The 16,087-nt window shown below is 44.3% G+C and overlaps 1 protein-coding gene across 11 annotated transcripts in view; it reads left to right on the top strand.

Annotated features, from left to right (window-relative positions):
- LOC122459520 (collagen alpha-1(XVII) chain-like) overlaps nucleotides 1–16,087 on the top strand; it is a 32,346-nt gene that overhangs the window by 12,300 nt on the left and 3,959 nt on the right. For 3 of the 11 annotated variants that reach the window (XR_006280274.1, XR_006280275.1, XM_043511837.1), the window contains one exon: nucleotides 273–2,711. Coding sequence is in view for 1 of the 11 variants with exons in the window: in XM_043511837.1 (XP_043367772.1) it covers nucleotides 273–282 (10 nt within the window). In the remaining 10 variants the exon portion in view is untranslated. Of the gene's footprint in view, nucleotides 1–272; nucleotides 2,712–14,468; nucleotides 15,505–16,087 lie in introns of those variants that run through there. The other 8 variants (XR_006280266.1, XR_006280273.1, XR_006280267.1 and 5 more) reach the window with 8 other exon arrangements.

Raw genomic sequence — 16,087 nt, forward strand, 5'->3', positions numbered from 1 at the left:
AGAAATCAGAATATTTATACTGTATTTAATATTCAGTGTTGCATATTGAGGCATGGGTTTATTAAACATTAGTCATTTTGGCCAGGATCTTTACTATTAAGTAAAATGCAGATTTCTTTTTGTGCATGTTTTGTTTTTTTTTCTTTTATATACATATTTTATAAAACATAGTGTTAACCTCTATCTTACTCTAAGTGACTTGATTTATAGGTTTTAGATCTAATTCTGTTTGTAGTATGGTGAAAGAATTATGCTATTATTATCTTCTAAAGGGTAACATAGTCACCCTTTGAGGCCAATTGGAGATGGTACACAGACCTTTCGGAGAGCGTACAACAAGCCTTATCTGAGATGAGAACATTTTTAAAACTTTTTTATCACCCATAATTTCTCTGTCCTTTACAGTCTAAAAAATTATTTACGCAGATTTTTCCAACAAATGCCCATGTGTTTAGTAACTAGTTTAGCCAAGAGAAAAAGTGGTGAGAACTTTAGCATTAAAGCTTCTGTTCTTTATCCTGTGTTACAGCATATGTCAAAAAATAGTTCTGGAGTCAGTTACTATAATGTCCTTCGTTTGTTCTAGTACTAATTTTTAAATTTAGAAACTGCTTCACTTGTTTTCGCTATTGAGACCTATATTTTGAACTCTTGGAATTTTTGCTATGGGAAAACTATGAACAGCAGAGCTGAAATTCAAGCTGGAAGTTCTGTTAAGTTCAAGGAGCAAAAGACTGGTATGTTCATTATGACCCTTAATTTCTTATACTGTAATTACTGTAAGGTACAGTTAGTACAAGAATATTATAGAAACACTAAGTTTTCTGCACAGAACTACAAAACTTTTTAGGAAAGAAGTATGAATACTGTACATTAGAATACAGAATAGAAACCAGTGAGGACTTCAAGTTGTAAGTGTGTATATAAATAGGTAGTGTTTCTTATTTTAAAACTGATATTCAGTGAGGGAGTTTTCTTGTCATCTACAATTTTTGGTTTAAAAAAATAAACATTAAAACATTTTGTTGTGATCCAAAATACAGCATTTACACAGGCTTCCTGAGATATACTGTTCTGAAGTAGTAGTTAACACCAAATTTATATAAAAATAAACAGTAGAGCATGCATACTAAAACAATTAGCTTAATTGATGACTTACAGAACTACATGTTCGTGCTATCAGTGTCCTGTTTCTAGTGCACCAACTGGAGAAAAAGAAAATAAAAAACCCCAAGGGATCTTTTCAGATAAAGCTTCAGTATAACAGTAAAATAAAACTAAATTGAGAGAAGGGATTTAAAAAAAAATTGTAAAGGGGTTTTCAAACAGCAAGGAGGATTTGGTCTATCATATGTCCATTTTCTTCTTTTAAAGTGTTATGGTGAGGACTTCTGACGTTAATTTTTCAATTATATATATCCCAGATATATTGCATGAATATTAGGCTATGATACATCAGGGATCGGCAGCCTTTGGCACATGGCCTTTTAGGGTAAGCCCCTGGTGGGCCAGGCTGGTTTGTTTACCTGCTGCGTCCACAAGTTCGGCCGATCGCAGCTCCCGCTGGCCGCGGTTCGCTGTCCCAGGTCAATCAGGGCTGTGGGAAGGTCGGCCAGCACATCCCTCGGCCTGCTGCCACTTCCCTCAGTCCCCATTGGCCTGGGACGGCGAACTGTGGCTAATGGGAGCTGCGATCAGCCGGACCTGCGGACGTGGCAGGTAAACAGCCCGGCCCGCCAGTGGCTTACCCTGATGGCCGTGTGTCAAAGGTTGCCGATCCCAGGGATACATTAACAGAAAATACCAGACAAACCAAATAGATTTCACAAATTTGAATGAGAATCAAGTGAAAAGACAACATTGTTTATAAAAGCCGCTATGTAAATTCATAAGGTCTGTTTAGTGTACTAGGATTACCATAATCTTCTGAGATTTTTGCACTGAGTACTTTGGTAGAAGATATTGAGCAAAGGTAAATTTTATCTTTCATTTCCCTCTTCTTCTCCCCCCTTTTTATTTTACAGAATTCAGTTTTCTTTGAAAAGTTTGTCATGGCAGATTTTTTGGCAGCAAAACTAATCTGTTTCTTATCTCTTAATTTCTCAGCAGATGGACCATCACCGTTTAAAGGAGCACCTAGTCAAAATTATAAGTATCCTAAAGAACTCTCTGCACTAGTTGTGATAAACTCCTTCAGTAATGATGTCACTCTTTTGTAGGGCAGGGATTATGAACTTCTTCTATACAGAAAGGTGAGATGCTAGATTTTTTTTTTCTTCTGTAGCGGCTTGGGAAAAAACACCTTATTTTTAATAGCACTTATTCAAATGCTGTTAAGTTTTCATTATTTCCAATTAGCAAGAGTTTGCTTTTCTAATATCTAAAAGTTTGAGAGTAATTAGTGCGTAATTAAAAAAAAGTTTCAAAAAAGAAACTAACAAAAAATCTGATGTGGTAGGGACAACTATCACACAGATATCAAATGTTGATTGTATACTGTCAAGTAATATTATATGATATTAGTTGGATAGATTTTCTTCTGATTTTTAGAAGTTGCATTTTTTTATTCTTGATTTTATTATTCTATCAAAGAATATTACTTTTAAATACACCTAGCAAGTTGAGCACGGAGCATTGAGTCAGTAAGTGTAAGTAAGAGTTAAAAATAAGAGTCTTTTTAAGGAAGCAAAAATAAAATCCTCTTAATGCTGCCTTGTCTTTTTTTTTTTTCCCCTCCCTTTGCTGCATAGAAATATTGTACTCTGAAAAACGATGTAAGTGGGAAAAATTTGCATTAGGGAATCTGCTTTCAACCCTCTGACTGAATTTTTTTTTTTACTTGACTTAATAAACTAAGTTATTTATAAGAACCAGACCTCTTGTATGATGATCCCTGAAGCTTTTACTGTGCATGTGATATCTGTAGCGTAGTCTCTTAGTTTTAGAGAAAGCAGATCAATATTAGTAGAAAAAGCATATAATAGGTTTGTTTACATGCCTATTTATGTCCTCTGTTGGCTTTAGGAGTATAGAGCAGGGGCAGGCAACCTTTGGCATGCGTGCCAAAAGTGGCACGGAAGCTGATTTTCAGTGACAGTCATACTGCCCAGGTCCTGGCCACCAGTCCGGGGGGCTCTGTATTTTAATTTATTTTTAAATGAAAATTCTTAAACATTTTAAAAACCTTATTTACTTTACATACAACAATAGTTTAGTTATATATTATAGACTTATAAAAAGAGACCTTCTAAAAACATTAATGTATTACTGGCACGTGAAACCTTAAATTAGAGTGAATAAATGAAGACTCGGCACACCACTTCTGAAAGGTTGCCGACCCCGATATAGAGGATTTGTAATCTATACTAATATATCAAGGCTGATATATGCTAGGATGTTCAACAGAAAGATGAATGATCAGCCACCTCATAATGTATCTTACAAATGGAACTAGGCAGAACATATTGGTTTGGAAAAGAGGGGGGTAAAAGTACGTGCAGTTCTTACTTGTGTATCACTTAATACTCTGATACACTAGTATTAACTATTTTCGTTTAACTGCTCATCAGATGGACCAACAATCAAATACATATCCTTTCTAAAAGCCATTTCATGGGAATCCATGTTACGGGGCAGCCTACTTCTGACAACCCTTTACTAGGTTTTGGTGAAGATAATGGAATTGAGCTGCATGAAGATGAATGTTTCAAAAAGTTATGAAGGTGACTCACTGGTTAAGGTATTTAAAATTCTGGCCCTGCAAGTCCTGTCTCCAGTTGGAGCACTAGAAACAGCAAAGTGTTTTAAAACAAAATTAGCTTTTTGCTGTGTCTCTCCAAAAATTGATATGACTTTATTTGCTGCTTCCAAATTAGATTGGTGAAATCTGAGTTTTAAGTCTCCAGCTACAGTTCTCAATTTTTAAACACTTGTATTGATAGGAATTTTAACTCACTTGGTTGCTTAAAACTGCTCTCCTCCCCACCCCCCAACAAATAACTTAAGCCTGTTTGTCATGGTGGGGGTACATTTGTTAGGAGGGAGGGAAACATCTGTTCCCTGACTCGTACTTATTTGGTCTATCTCCTGACACTGGTAGCCTGAGTTCCCTGAGCCTGTAGAATTGAGGGAGAGACTCAGAGGTGTAGGTGTCGTGTCAGCTGCTCTGCACAAATAGAGACTCTTTAGTTCCCTGGCAGAGCAGCTGGGAAACAAGATCTTTGAGGATCCTACAGGGTACCTAGACGGTACTAAAAAGTCCTTTCTCCAATCATAGAATATCAGAGTTGGAAGGGACCACAGGAGATCATCTAGTCCAACCCCCTGCTCAAAGCAGGACGACTCCCCAATTTTTTTTTTTTTTTTTTGCTCCAGATCCCTAAATGGCCCCCTCAAGAATTGAATTGAACTCACAACCCTGGGTTTAGCAGGCCAATGCTCAAACCACTAAGCTAAGTCCTCCATAGCAGCCAGAGAAAAGGCCTGGCTGGAGCTACCTGCAGCAAGAGGCAGGTGAGGGTTGAGATACAGGTACACTGGTGATGAAGTACAAGAAATTTTTCCTTTATTTGACCGTACTGTGGATAGAGAACTTAAGGCACCAGAGCTGTCAAGTCTGTGGCTTTCATTAGTACTCATTGATCCTTGCATCTGTTTGTGAAATACTGGCTCGATAGTCAGTAGTATTTCTTCCATTGATTTCAGTGCGGCCAGGATTTCCACCGTGGTATCTGTGAAACGGGTGACTATAACATTGACTCTCACATTACAAAATAATGCATCGGTATTGGACATCGTAATGTATGGAAACTTTGCAATAACAATCCTTATTGAAAATGCACATGGAGAAACTAGTGGCTATTTTTTGCTTAATGTATTATGTTCATGTTGCATAATATTCTGCTAAATTATGCTCTCAGCTATGCCTGTGGAACTCCATGACAGTCGGTGGAATTTCATAGGTGTAACAGAGCAGAATTTGGCCTCAAATTTCTATGTATATTATGGAATAACATGGGTGCTATTTTGTCATGCTATTTGTGATGGAAGGAGTGATATAAATGATAGAAGATAGGTATTTTTTCCTTCAAACCTGCAGTTACCAACACCTGGGTATTATAGTTTACAGTGCGATTTGAAGACTTTCCATCAGTCCACAAGGTGTTCAGAAATGCTGGTACAAATATTTGCCAAGTTACCATTGTCACATAGTAAGGCATCTGTGTGGGAGATAAACAGCAAACATCTAATCTGAGTTTTAGCATGTTTTACATTAGGGAATTGCATAGTAAGCATTTTTGGGGGAAACAGCTGACTGAAATGCACAGTCTTCCCTAATCATTTGATCTGCCGCGTATGGTATTTCTTACATAAATACCAAGTTAGTTGAAAAGTTGCCTAGCAATCAGAAAAAAAATACCAAAGTGGGAATAAGTATCATCCAATTTCCTACTAATGAGTTTACTTTCATAAATGAGCTGACTGAAACAGCTGTTAAGTTTCACTTTTTTTTTGTTAACTCTAGTCCCATTTCCTGTTTTAAGATGGAATCATGGAAAGGATGTTTAGTTTTAAAATTGTAATGAATTAGTGATAATCATAGTAATATTTAGGTTGTAATGTCTTATTTGTCTGAGATCATCCATTAATTCTGATGAATGCCATCTGGAAAGTTAAAGCTTTACTGAAGATTTTTATAAATTAGAAGATGGCAAGATTGGACCTTCCATCTGGTTAAATGAAATGGATAGGTCAGCACCCTGTGACATAAATTTGGCACATTAAATGTGCCAAATTTATCTCTAACTCAAGTGAAGTCAATTCAGGATTAAATTAGACTAATGAATTAAACCGAAAGGTGGATAGCTGTATGGAAATTAAATTTAAAAGATACTAGTCTTCTCTTTGGGAGTAACTAATGTTCTTCAAATAGTGTCCCTATGGGTGTTCCACTTCAGGTGCACATGTGCATCTCCAGCCCTTGATCAGAGATTTTCCATTACCAGTGTCCACTTGGGTTGCACGTACATCCTATGCACCCTTGTGTCATGCACTGAGGGCACCTAGGGCTGCATCTGTGACCGACTTTCAGTTCCTTCTCAGCTACCTCAGCCTGAGAGGGAGCTGTAATGTTTCTGGCTGATTTTGTCTCAGCTATTCTCTTGTACAGCTTAGCATTCGTAGAGCTGAGTTATGAGAGGATTTGTTTTGTTTGTCTCTTTTTTTTCTGGGAGACTTTTTTTCCTAGTGGGGCATGCCCAGCTCTTCCGGGCTTCAGATGTTGCGCCTCTTGTCGGGAGGCTATCCCAGTAAGCGATGGCCACTCCCAGAGTGTCTGCTGCCTGGGAGAGTCACATATTTCCCAGAAGTGCAACTTCTGCCTGGCCCTCAAATCCAGAGCAAGGAGGAAGCCGGAGATGAAATTGAGGCTGCTGCTGATGGAGCATTCCTTTCAGCTTGCTTCAGAATCAGGTCAGGAGACCGTTGCCATGTACATCTGTTTCTGGGGAGATCTAGCAGCCCCTCAGCCTTGGCATAGGTACCCTCTAAGAAGGAGAAGATGATGGAGGTCTCAGGGAAGGCTCCAAGGAAGAGGAGCTCAGACTCTTATCGTAAGGAGCCTGCTCCCAAAAGGCCCTGATCCCTGGCTAAGTCCATGGTGTCAGAAGCCTCAACCTCTCAGCTTGGTACCATCGCGGTGAAAAACTCCGCCTTTGGTACCACTGGAAAGTACCGGGCCTGTAAGGGAAAACATGGCTCCAAAAGGGCCCTGGTACTGGCTACGAGAGAGGAGGGCAAAAATAAACACTTCTCCAGACCACTGCCACTGAGCAGAACTCTGCCTTGAGGACCTCCCCAGTTGAGACCCTCAGTGCCATGCAAACTGAAGTGCTAGACACCTTCAGCACCTACTTTGGTATGCTCCATTTCAGTGGTACCATCTGCTTCGACTACCAAGCACCTCTCAGTACTGTGATGATAATCTGAAGATTGGAGTCTTTCTCCAGTATAACAGGATTCTCTTTTTCTGCTGTTGCTTTCCTGTTGGAGGATATTGAACAGTATGAAAGACTTCCATTTAGGACCTCTTTTTTTTTTTTTTTTTTTTTTTTGACGCTTATAGGGAAAATCCCCGTGCACAACAAGGGTGGTGAGACCAATTTTGGATGCCACTCCATCTCCCGTATGGCCCTTCAATGACCCTACTGGGATCCCTGGGCTGCCTGTTAGCAGCAATTTGCCAGACTACCAGCTCTGTTATATCAAGAGGTGAGAGTTCTACAGTCCTCTCCCCAACCAGCCCACCTGCATGATGAGGCATTTGAGGAGCAGGAAGTTAGGGCTGATAATGAGGCCACCCCCAAACCCTCTGTCTCCAGATGAGGTGGTCATGCCTCCACTGCTGTCCACAGTCAACAATTTCCAGCAATTGCAGGACCTTGTAGAGTCACTGACGTTTTCCGAATACCACTCTAAGGTCAAAGATTCTCAACACAAACTGCTGGACATTTTGCAATCAGCAACACCCACTGGAGTTGTCTTATCTATTAATGAGGTGCTCCAGGACCCAGCAGACTCTTTAGCAAACACCTGCTACTGTTCCATCAATTTGAAAATGGATAGATAGAAAATATCATCGTCCCATTCTCCTGCCCCATCACCCCTAGGTCTCAGTTTTTTTTCTCCCTTCCCGCATTAATTCTCTGGTGGTGGATGTAGTAAATGAGCAGAAGAAGCAATACTACTGTAAGTATATCCTGCATAACAAGGACAAAAAAAGATTAGACTTCTTTGGATGGAAGTCTGTGTCACTGCAGTTCTGGATCGCAAATTGTCAGGTGATCTGCAATTGCAATAAAGAGCTATGATGACTTACAAAATGGCTTTGTGCGCTCAATGTAGAAGGCTAGGGCACGCCTGACATCCAGGGAATGGAGCATTCGCTCTCCTTTACTGGCATGTGGCTTAGGGAAGAACACAGGTAAAAATATGTCGTGGTTCACGTGAAACTGGGACACTACCTTTGGTAGAAACGCGGCGTGAGGGCGTAGCTGCACCTTGTCTTTATAAAAGACTGTATGGGGGGCCTGGAAATCAGTGCTGTGAGCTTGGATACCCTTCTGGCTGAGGATATGGCCACCAGAAAAGCTGCTTCCCAGGAAAGGTAGGACAGAGGGCAGGTCGCCATGGGCTCAAAAGGCGGGGCTCTCACGAGCATGGACAGGACCAGGTTGAGGTTCCACTGGGGAGTGGGCTGTCACACCTGGGGATAAAGCCTGTCCAAGCCCTTGAGAAACCAGCCCACTATGGGATTTCCAAACACTGACCTTCACGCTGCCCCTGGGTGGAATGCTGAAATGGCAGCCAGGTTTACTTTGATAGATATTTCCAACTCCTGTTGCTTTAGGTACATTAGGTAGTCCAAAACAAGGGGAATTGATGCTTGCTGTGGAGGGCTGCCCATCTGCAGAGACCAGATGGAAAACCGCTTCCACTTTGTCAGGTGTGTGGCACAAGTGGAGGGTTTCCTACTTCCCAGCAGGACCTCCTTCATTGGATCTGAACACTGAAGCTCAAGAGGTTTCAGCCATGCAGTTTCCACGCCCTGAGGTGGAGGGACTCCAGGTTGTGGTTTTGTAAACGGCCGTGGTTGTGTGATGAGGGCCGGGCACATGGGAAGGGTTACTACTCTGTCCACTGAGAGGTTCAACAGTGTGATGAATTAGTGCTGGCGGTGCCATGCGGATCAAGGAATCCCTGTCCCAGCAAGCCTTGAGGAGGACTTCGTGCATGAGAGGGAAGGATGGGAATGCGTACAGCAGGTGACTCATCCACGAAAGGTGTCTGTGATGGAGCCTGAGCTGTAGTTCAGAAAGAACTGCTGGCATTTCCTGTTGGTCTGTGTCGCAAACACGTCTATGTGGGGAAAGCCCCACCTCTGGAAAATTGAGAGCGCGATGTCCACCCTGAGGGACCATTCTTGACTGTGAAACAAGCAGCTGAGGTGGTCAGCTAGCTCGTTTTGCACTCCCGAAGTGGGTGATGCAAAAGTCCCACAGCCCAAGGGCTTCCTGGCACAGGGGAGAGGAGCAAGCACCACCATGTTTGTTTATATAGAACATTGCTGTGGTGGTGTCCGTCAGCACCAACACACATGCATCCTGAAGGTAAGCCTGGAACACTAGGCATGCCAGACGAACCGCCCTCACCTCCCTTACATTGATATGCAGCGATAATTCTGGGTGGGATCATAGGCCTCGGGTTTTGATATTGCCCAGATGCGCTCCCCAACCGAGCGCTGAGGTGTCCGTGACCAGCGATAGCACAGGTTGGGGTTTGACTGCAGCCACCAGTGGAGAGACTCGGGAATGTGGGGTTGGAGGGTAACTAATCTGTCCAGGGGGTCCCTGCTGGGCCTGTGCACCTGCACCAGCCATGCCTGGAGAGGGCAAAGACGCCATCTGGTATACTAGACCACATATGTACAAGCTACCATCTGCCCCAGCAGTTTCATGCAATTCCTGGTAGTCACCGTGCGTAAGTGGCGAAGGTTCTCAATGTCCCTGAGTGCTTGGAAGCGCGGCTCAGGCAGGAACGCCCTGGCTTGCATGGAGTCCAAGAGAGCTCCTATGAATTCTATTCTCTGCGTTAGGGCTAGTGTGGATTTGGGCACTTTCAATATGAGGCCTACCAGCCTGCGAAAGGTGACCTGAGCCAGACACACCTGCTCTGCAGCCTGTGCTTGCAACTTGGCCTTGATGAGCCAGTCATCCAGGTACGGGAAAACTTGCACCTGACATTTGTGGAGAAAGGCTGCCACGACTGCCATACACTTCATGAATATCTGGGGAGCCACCGAGAGCCCAAATGAGAGCACCCTGAACTGGTTGTGCTGGCTGCTGATCACGAAGCGAAAAAATTGTCTGTGGGCCGGGGTAATGGAGATATGAAAGTACGCATCTTTCAAGTTGAGGGCAGCGTACCAGTCCCCCAGATCCTGGAAAGGAATGACGGAGGCCAGAGAGAGCATGCAAAACTTCACTTTCTTTGTGAATGTGTTGCAGTCTCCCAGACCCAGGATAGGCAAGAGCCCACCCTTGGCCTTTGGGATGAGGAAATAGTGGGAGTAGAACTCCTGAACTCCTGAATAACCTCTTCTGTTGCCCCTAGAGCAAGGAGCGATTGCACCTCCTGCAGAAGGAGCTGTTTGTGAGGAGGGACAGGGAAGGGGGATGGGAAGGAACAGAATTGGATAGAATATTCCACGTGGAGCATGCTCAGAACCCAGTGATCTGAGACCAAGCACAGTAGAAGTGGGACAATCTATTCACAAAGAGGGGTAAAGATCTGAGCTCGGTACTGGTGCTCCGTCCTCGGGTGCATCTTCGAAAGTCTGGCTTCAGGTCAGAGGGCTGTTTCAAAGAACAGAGTTTCAAAGAAGTCCTGAGGAGGACTGGAGGACTGCCCCTCTCCTGGACAAGTCTCGTCTTGGGGTCCTGGAATAGAAGTGAGACAGGGGCTGAGGCTTAAATGGCTTTCTTTGGGGTACAGGGGTGTGGATCCCCAAAGACTTTAGAGTCACCCACGTGTCCTTCCGACTGTACCAGCGAGAGTCTGTATTTTGGGCAAACAACCCCTCACGGTCTAAAGGGCAGGTCCTGGATCGTGTTCTGAATCTCTGGTGGTATACCCAACACCTGCAGCCACGCACTGTATCTCATTATGATGGCGGTGGCCATAGTCCGAGTCACCGAGTCTGCCGCATGTAACACAGCCTGGAGGGAGGTTCTTGAGACTACCCTGCTCTCCTCTAGAAGCTCATTAAACTCCTTGCACAAGTCAGGCGGCAGCAACTCCTGAAACTTTGCTAATGCACTCCAGGAGTTGAAAGCATAGGGACTAAGTACCTCTTGCTAGTTGGCCGAAAAGGTCCAACTTCTTAGTGTCCAGTGATTTTGGAGCGGGACCTGGCTGCCGCAGCAGCTCCTTGTGATTTGCCGCATCGACCACTAGAGTCCTCAGTGGGGAATGGGTGAAAAGGTGTTCATACTCTTTCTGCAGCACAAAATAACATCTCTCTACCCCTTTAGTGGTGGGTGATATAGAGGCCGGGATCTGCCAGAGCACCCTAGTAGTGTTCTGGATCATTTTTATCTGGGGCAAGGCCACCTTAGATGGACCCTCCAGGGCAAGGATGTCTACCATTGGGTCCAACTGTTTGTGACCACCTCCGCCTCGAGGCTTAGGTTTAGGGCCACCCTCCTAAGAAGTTCTTGGTGTCCCTTAGTGACCACCGCTGGTAGGATGGTAGTGGTGGTGCCTGCCACCGTCTTGTCCAGGGAGGAGGAAGCCTGTGGGACCAGGTCTTCCTGACAGTCTGGCTCCCTAGAGACTGGGTCGGGTGTGGCGGTCCCTCCTGTTACTGGAGGTGGCTCCAGTACAACTGGGTGGTGCTAGTTCGGATCCTGCTCCTGAGTGTGAAGGCCCAGAATCCTTGTCCCATGCAGGGCCCTCCGGAGTCCTGGGGGTGTGGCATGACACCAATGTTGCTGAGGTGGGAGCATGTGGTGTGGATGCTGCCAATGCGGCCCTGGAGCTTTGACCTTGAGTCTACTGATAGGCCCAAGGAGTCCAAAAGGGTCATTGTACTGGGCCTTGCCACTGGGGGGGCCAGGACACTGCCAATGCTGATGAGTCCACAATTCTGTGGCTCTGGGCTTAGGGCTGGGACCACGAGTGGTGCCAGCTGTGTCAGGAGACAGAAGACTCAGCGTCTGACTCAGAAGAGTACTCTGAGCCCAGTCATGGGGGGGTGGAGCCCGACAGTACCAGGGTGATGGGGAGCAGCGCCTTAACATCGTGGGCTTGCCCCCATGATGAACAGGGGGCGGTGCTGCTATCGGTGCTGTGAAGGGTACTGGAGATGGTGCCACATGTGGCACCATCATAGATGCCGCTGACGGTGCCAAAGCTTGCATCTGCGGAGCCAGGGACTGCGCTGTCATGGCAATAAGGTCCCACACTGCCTCTTAGGTATCCGGAGTGGAGGGGAAGTCAGACTCTTCCTCCAAATCCTCCTGAGTCAGGGAGTCCACCGGCTCGGTGGACCTCTAGTCGGGGTCGGAATCAATGGTGCTGGGTCTTGAGGCCCTGTGATGGGATGCACCCCTCTGGAATCCCCTCACAGCTTCTTAACGGGGGAACGATCCGTGTCCACCTTGTTTTTCTTATGCTGCACTGGGTCTGAGAGTGATGCCGCCAGCTATAGCTAGCCTTATGAGCCAAGGAGTGGTGCTGATGCTCCTTGGAGGAGTCCTCCCTCAGTGCTGGTGCATCACGCACCGATGATACCGGTGCCGTTTCTGGTGCTGGCAGAGGGCCGACTCTATCAGGAGGAGCTTTAAATGATAGTCCCACTCTCTTTTAGTCGTGGGTCTAAAGCTCCTGCAAACTGAGCACTTGTCTGATGACCTTCTCCTAGGCACTTAAGATAAGCAGCGTGTGGTTTGCCTCTAGGTATAGGTTTCACATACTTCTCACATGCCTGCAACCGAGGCATGCCAGCCCGGTGCCTGGGGAAAACTGTCGGGGGAGTCCCCCAAGGTAAGCTTAAACTATAAACTACTATACAATTAGTATAAAAAGAAAAGGAGTACTTGTGGCACCTTAGAGACTAACAAATTTATTAGAGCATAAGCTTTCGTGAGCTCTAATAAATGTTAGTCTCTAAGGGGCCACAAGTACTCCTTTTCTTTTTGCAAATACAGACTAACACGGCTGCTACTCTGAAACCTATACAATTACTATGACTACAACTCAGTTAAACTACTTACAAGCCCTTGTTCCAAGACAGTTTGCCTGGCAGGCCCAGCTCTATGGTAACTCAACTGATGGGCTGCCTCTAAGCCAGGGAGCCTTGAAGCTCTTGGAGCCCCAGCTCTGGGGGGGATCCACCTTACGGGTTGCAGGGACATGGGGGAGCTGTGGAGCTGGGAATGATTTTCCAAAAGAACATTTCAATTCTGTGGAAAATGAATTTTTCACTGGAAAATTCTTAACTAGCTTTAGTTGAAAACTATACAAGATTGCTGTCAAATTGTTTGAGAGTTCAATGGTCTACTTCTAGACTCCTATACTCCTGCTAGAATGAAATTGCACCGTATTGCACTGTTTAGAAATGGAAAAAAAAAAAGATTTTGCTAGTAAGATTTCCTTTAGTTGCCTCTGATATGGTAGGGGCACTTCTTTTCCCTTAATATATATTACACACACACAAAAATTACAGGTTTCAGAGTAGCAGCCGTGTTAGTCTGTATTCGAAAAAAGAAAAGGAGTACTTGTGGCACCTTAGAGACTAACAAATTTATTAGAGCATAAGCTTTCGTGAGCTACAGCTCACTTCATCGGATGCATTTGGTGGAAAAAACAGAGGAGATTTTTTCCACCAAATGCATCCGATGAAGTGAGCTGTAGCTCACGAAAGCTTATGCTCTAATAAATTTGTTAGTCTCTAAGGTGCCACAAGTACTCCTTTTCTTTTTACAAAAATTACAGTAAAAACATGAAGGGTACAAAACCAAACACTCAAAAGTTAGGAAATGCCAGAATGAAGATAGCCAAATTAAGGTTGCACAAACAATTCTGTGCATATACATTTTGATAGAAGCTAGGGTCTGTTTCTCCCCAAGCTTGATCCGGTCTGTACCTCCAACCATTCTCCACTCCTCAAGCTTTTAATCTCAGTCTGTCTCCTTACACTCTAGTCTCTCTCCTGCTTGCTTCCAGTCCTGGTCCCCCACCCTCCCAAATGGCTTCTCATCTAATCTAGCTCTCCCTTCTCCAGTTGGAACTGAAAACAGGGTCTTGTAATGGAAAGTGGCTGGCTACCTTAACTGTAAGCTACCAGCTTTGCCTCTAGCACATTCATTCACCTTATTGAAAAGACTATATATTCTATTATACTAATCCAACACGAATGGCTAAAGCTATTTTTAAATGAAAGCTTAGATTCTGTAAAACAATTGTATCTCCCCAGAAAAAGTTTCACAACCCATCTGGAGGACAGTGGCCCAAAGTTTGAGAACCACTGCCTAGAGCAGGGATCAGCAACCTTTGGCACGCGGCCCATCAGGGAAATCCGCTGGCAGGCTGGGACGGTTTGTTTACCTGCAGCATCCACAGGTTCAGCCAGTCACAGCTCCCACTGGCTGCAGTTTGCTGTTCCAGGCCAATGGGGGCTGTGGGAAGCAGCATGGGCAGAGGGATGTGCTGGCTGATCCCTGACCTAGAGAATCTAATTGCAGTAGATTTACTCCACCTGTTCCAAAAGTCCTTTGTCTCTGTACTTATCTTAGGTAGATAAAATACCAGTAATTTCTTCTTTTTCATGTATTTATTTTTGTATCCTAAAGACCTAGTGTCTGCTTGGTTTTAGTTAAGAGATTAAAAAAATCCCACTTTTATTCTAGATGTATTCCTGACTGCTGAGCAGATGACAGAAGAACCATATTATTTTTTCAAACAGATTTGTTGATGAGTTCGATGTGAATATCCTGAGTAGCTAGCAAAATCAGGCCATTCAGTAAATGAAGCTCTGTGGCTGGCACAGTGAGCTTTATTGACACACTGATGATTTACATTTGTTTGATTTCCGTCTAACTTTGCAACACACCATCTTGGCTCTTTTTATTTTTCTACTAAGAGCTGCTATAGCAGAATTTCCCCCAACTAGAGAGACCTATCTCCTTCCCCTCAGAGCCAGTTGCCTGTATTTAGCAGAGTAGTAGGGGTTGAAATAACTGTGTGCACCTTCAAATTGGAATCTGTGGTATTTCCCATCAGTCAGTTAGGAATGGAAGAAACATAGGGTGTACTTGAGGGCTAAAGTTATTTGGCTCTTCTTGACAGCTCTTTTTAAGAGGTCACATATAGAGAAGAAAAAGAGACTTGTGCCCTGAAAGTTACATTACTTTCCTCCCCCATACAATGGCCAATGAGATCAGAGCCCTCCCCTCCATACAACTGAGGAAGGTTCTCCTTTTCCCCAGCACACAGTGGATTGTGACTGAAAGGAGCCTGCTCATAAAGGAGTGTTTGTAAACTGCACTCTAGTGACTGTAGGGGTCCAAAAGTCATCCTCCCTCCCACTTAAATTATTTTGTTTTTAAAGCACAGCTCTGATGGTAGTCACCCCCCATCCCTTTGCCACCACACACCACAGCAGTTCTTGTGGCTCCTTCATACCCTTCCATTGCTGCACCCCAACAATCCAGGTCTCGGCTCCATTCCTGTAGGCCTGCTGAAGTGCAGAATAAGGTATTTACCAGCACTCTCTGGCTGTGGAAGAGAAAGGAATTAAACCAAGTCTGCATCTTAGGCTAATGTGCTAATCATTCACCCACTTCTTCAGGAAGCCCTCTCAATCTTCACAGAAGAAAAGGGAGGAAAAGGATGAGCTTCCACTTAGGCAGTAGTGCAAGAGCCTCATTTTCAGGGCCCCCATAGCAAAAAGCCTTTTACACCTGTGATTAATATACTTGTGTTGAGACCATTATAACATGTGTCATCGTTTGACACCATTAAAGATAATTTTACAAGTCTTTTTTCTTAGGCTTGGTATACACTACAGACTTATGTCAGTATAATTGTGATGCTCAGAGGCATGGAAAATCCATGCCCCTGTGTGATCACACTTATACCAACTGAACTCCTGCTGTAGACAGCACTATGTTGATGGGAGAGCTTCTCTTGTCAACATAGCTACCACCTCAGACATGGAGTACCTACAGTATCTGGAGAAGCTCATCACCAGGGGCAATGTCTTTCCTAAGCACTGCTGCAGTGTAAACAAGCCCTTACTGTACAAGCAGTGTAATTTTGGGAGAAATGCTGTATTCAGTTTTGTGATACAGACATTTTGGGGGACCTGGCAAGTAGCTAGAGAGTTTGCTCTTTGCCATAGTCTCTCTATGATCCTTTCTTGATGCACAGTTGCTGCTTGATAACAGTGTTGGTGTCTGATCTGAGATTTCCTGTGTCATGTTTGACAACACTGTTCAAAGGGTATAGAGCATAAAAGTTTCACTAA

The sequence above is a fragment of the Dermochelys coriacea genome, chromosome 3 (assembly GCF_009764565.3).
Source record: "Dermochelys coriacea isolate rDerCor1 chromosome 3, rDerCor1.pri.v4, whole genome shotgun sequence".
NCBI lineage: Eukaryota > Metazoa > Chordata > Testudines > Dermochelyidae > Dermochelys > Dermochelys coriacea.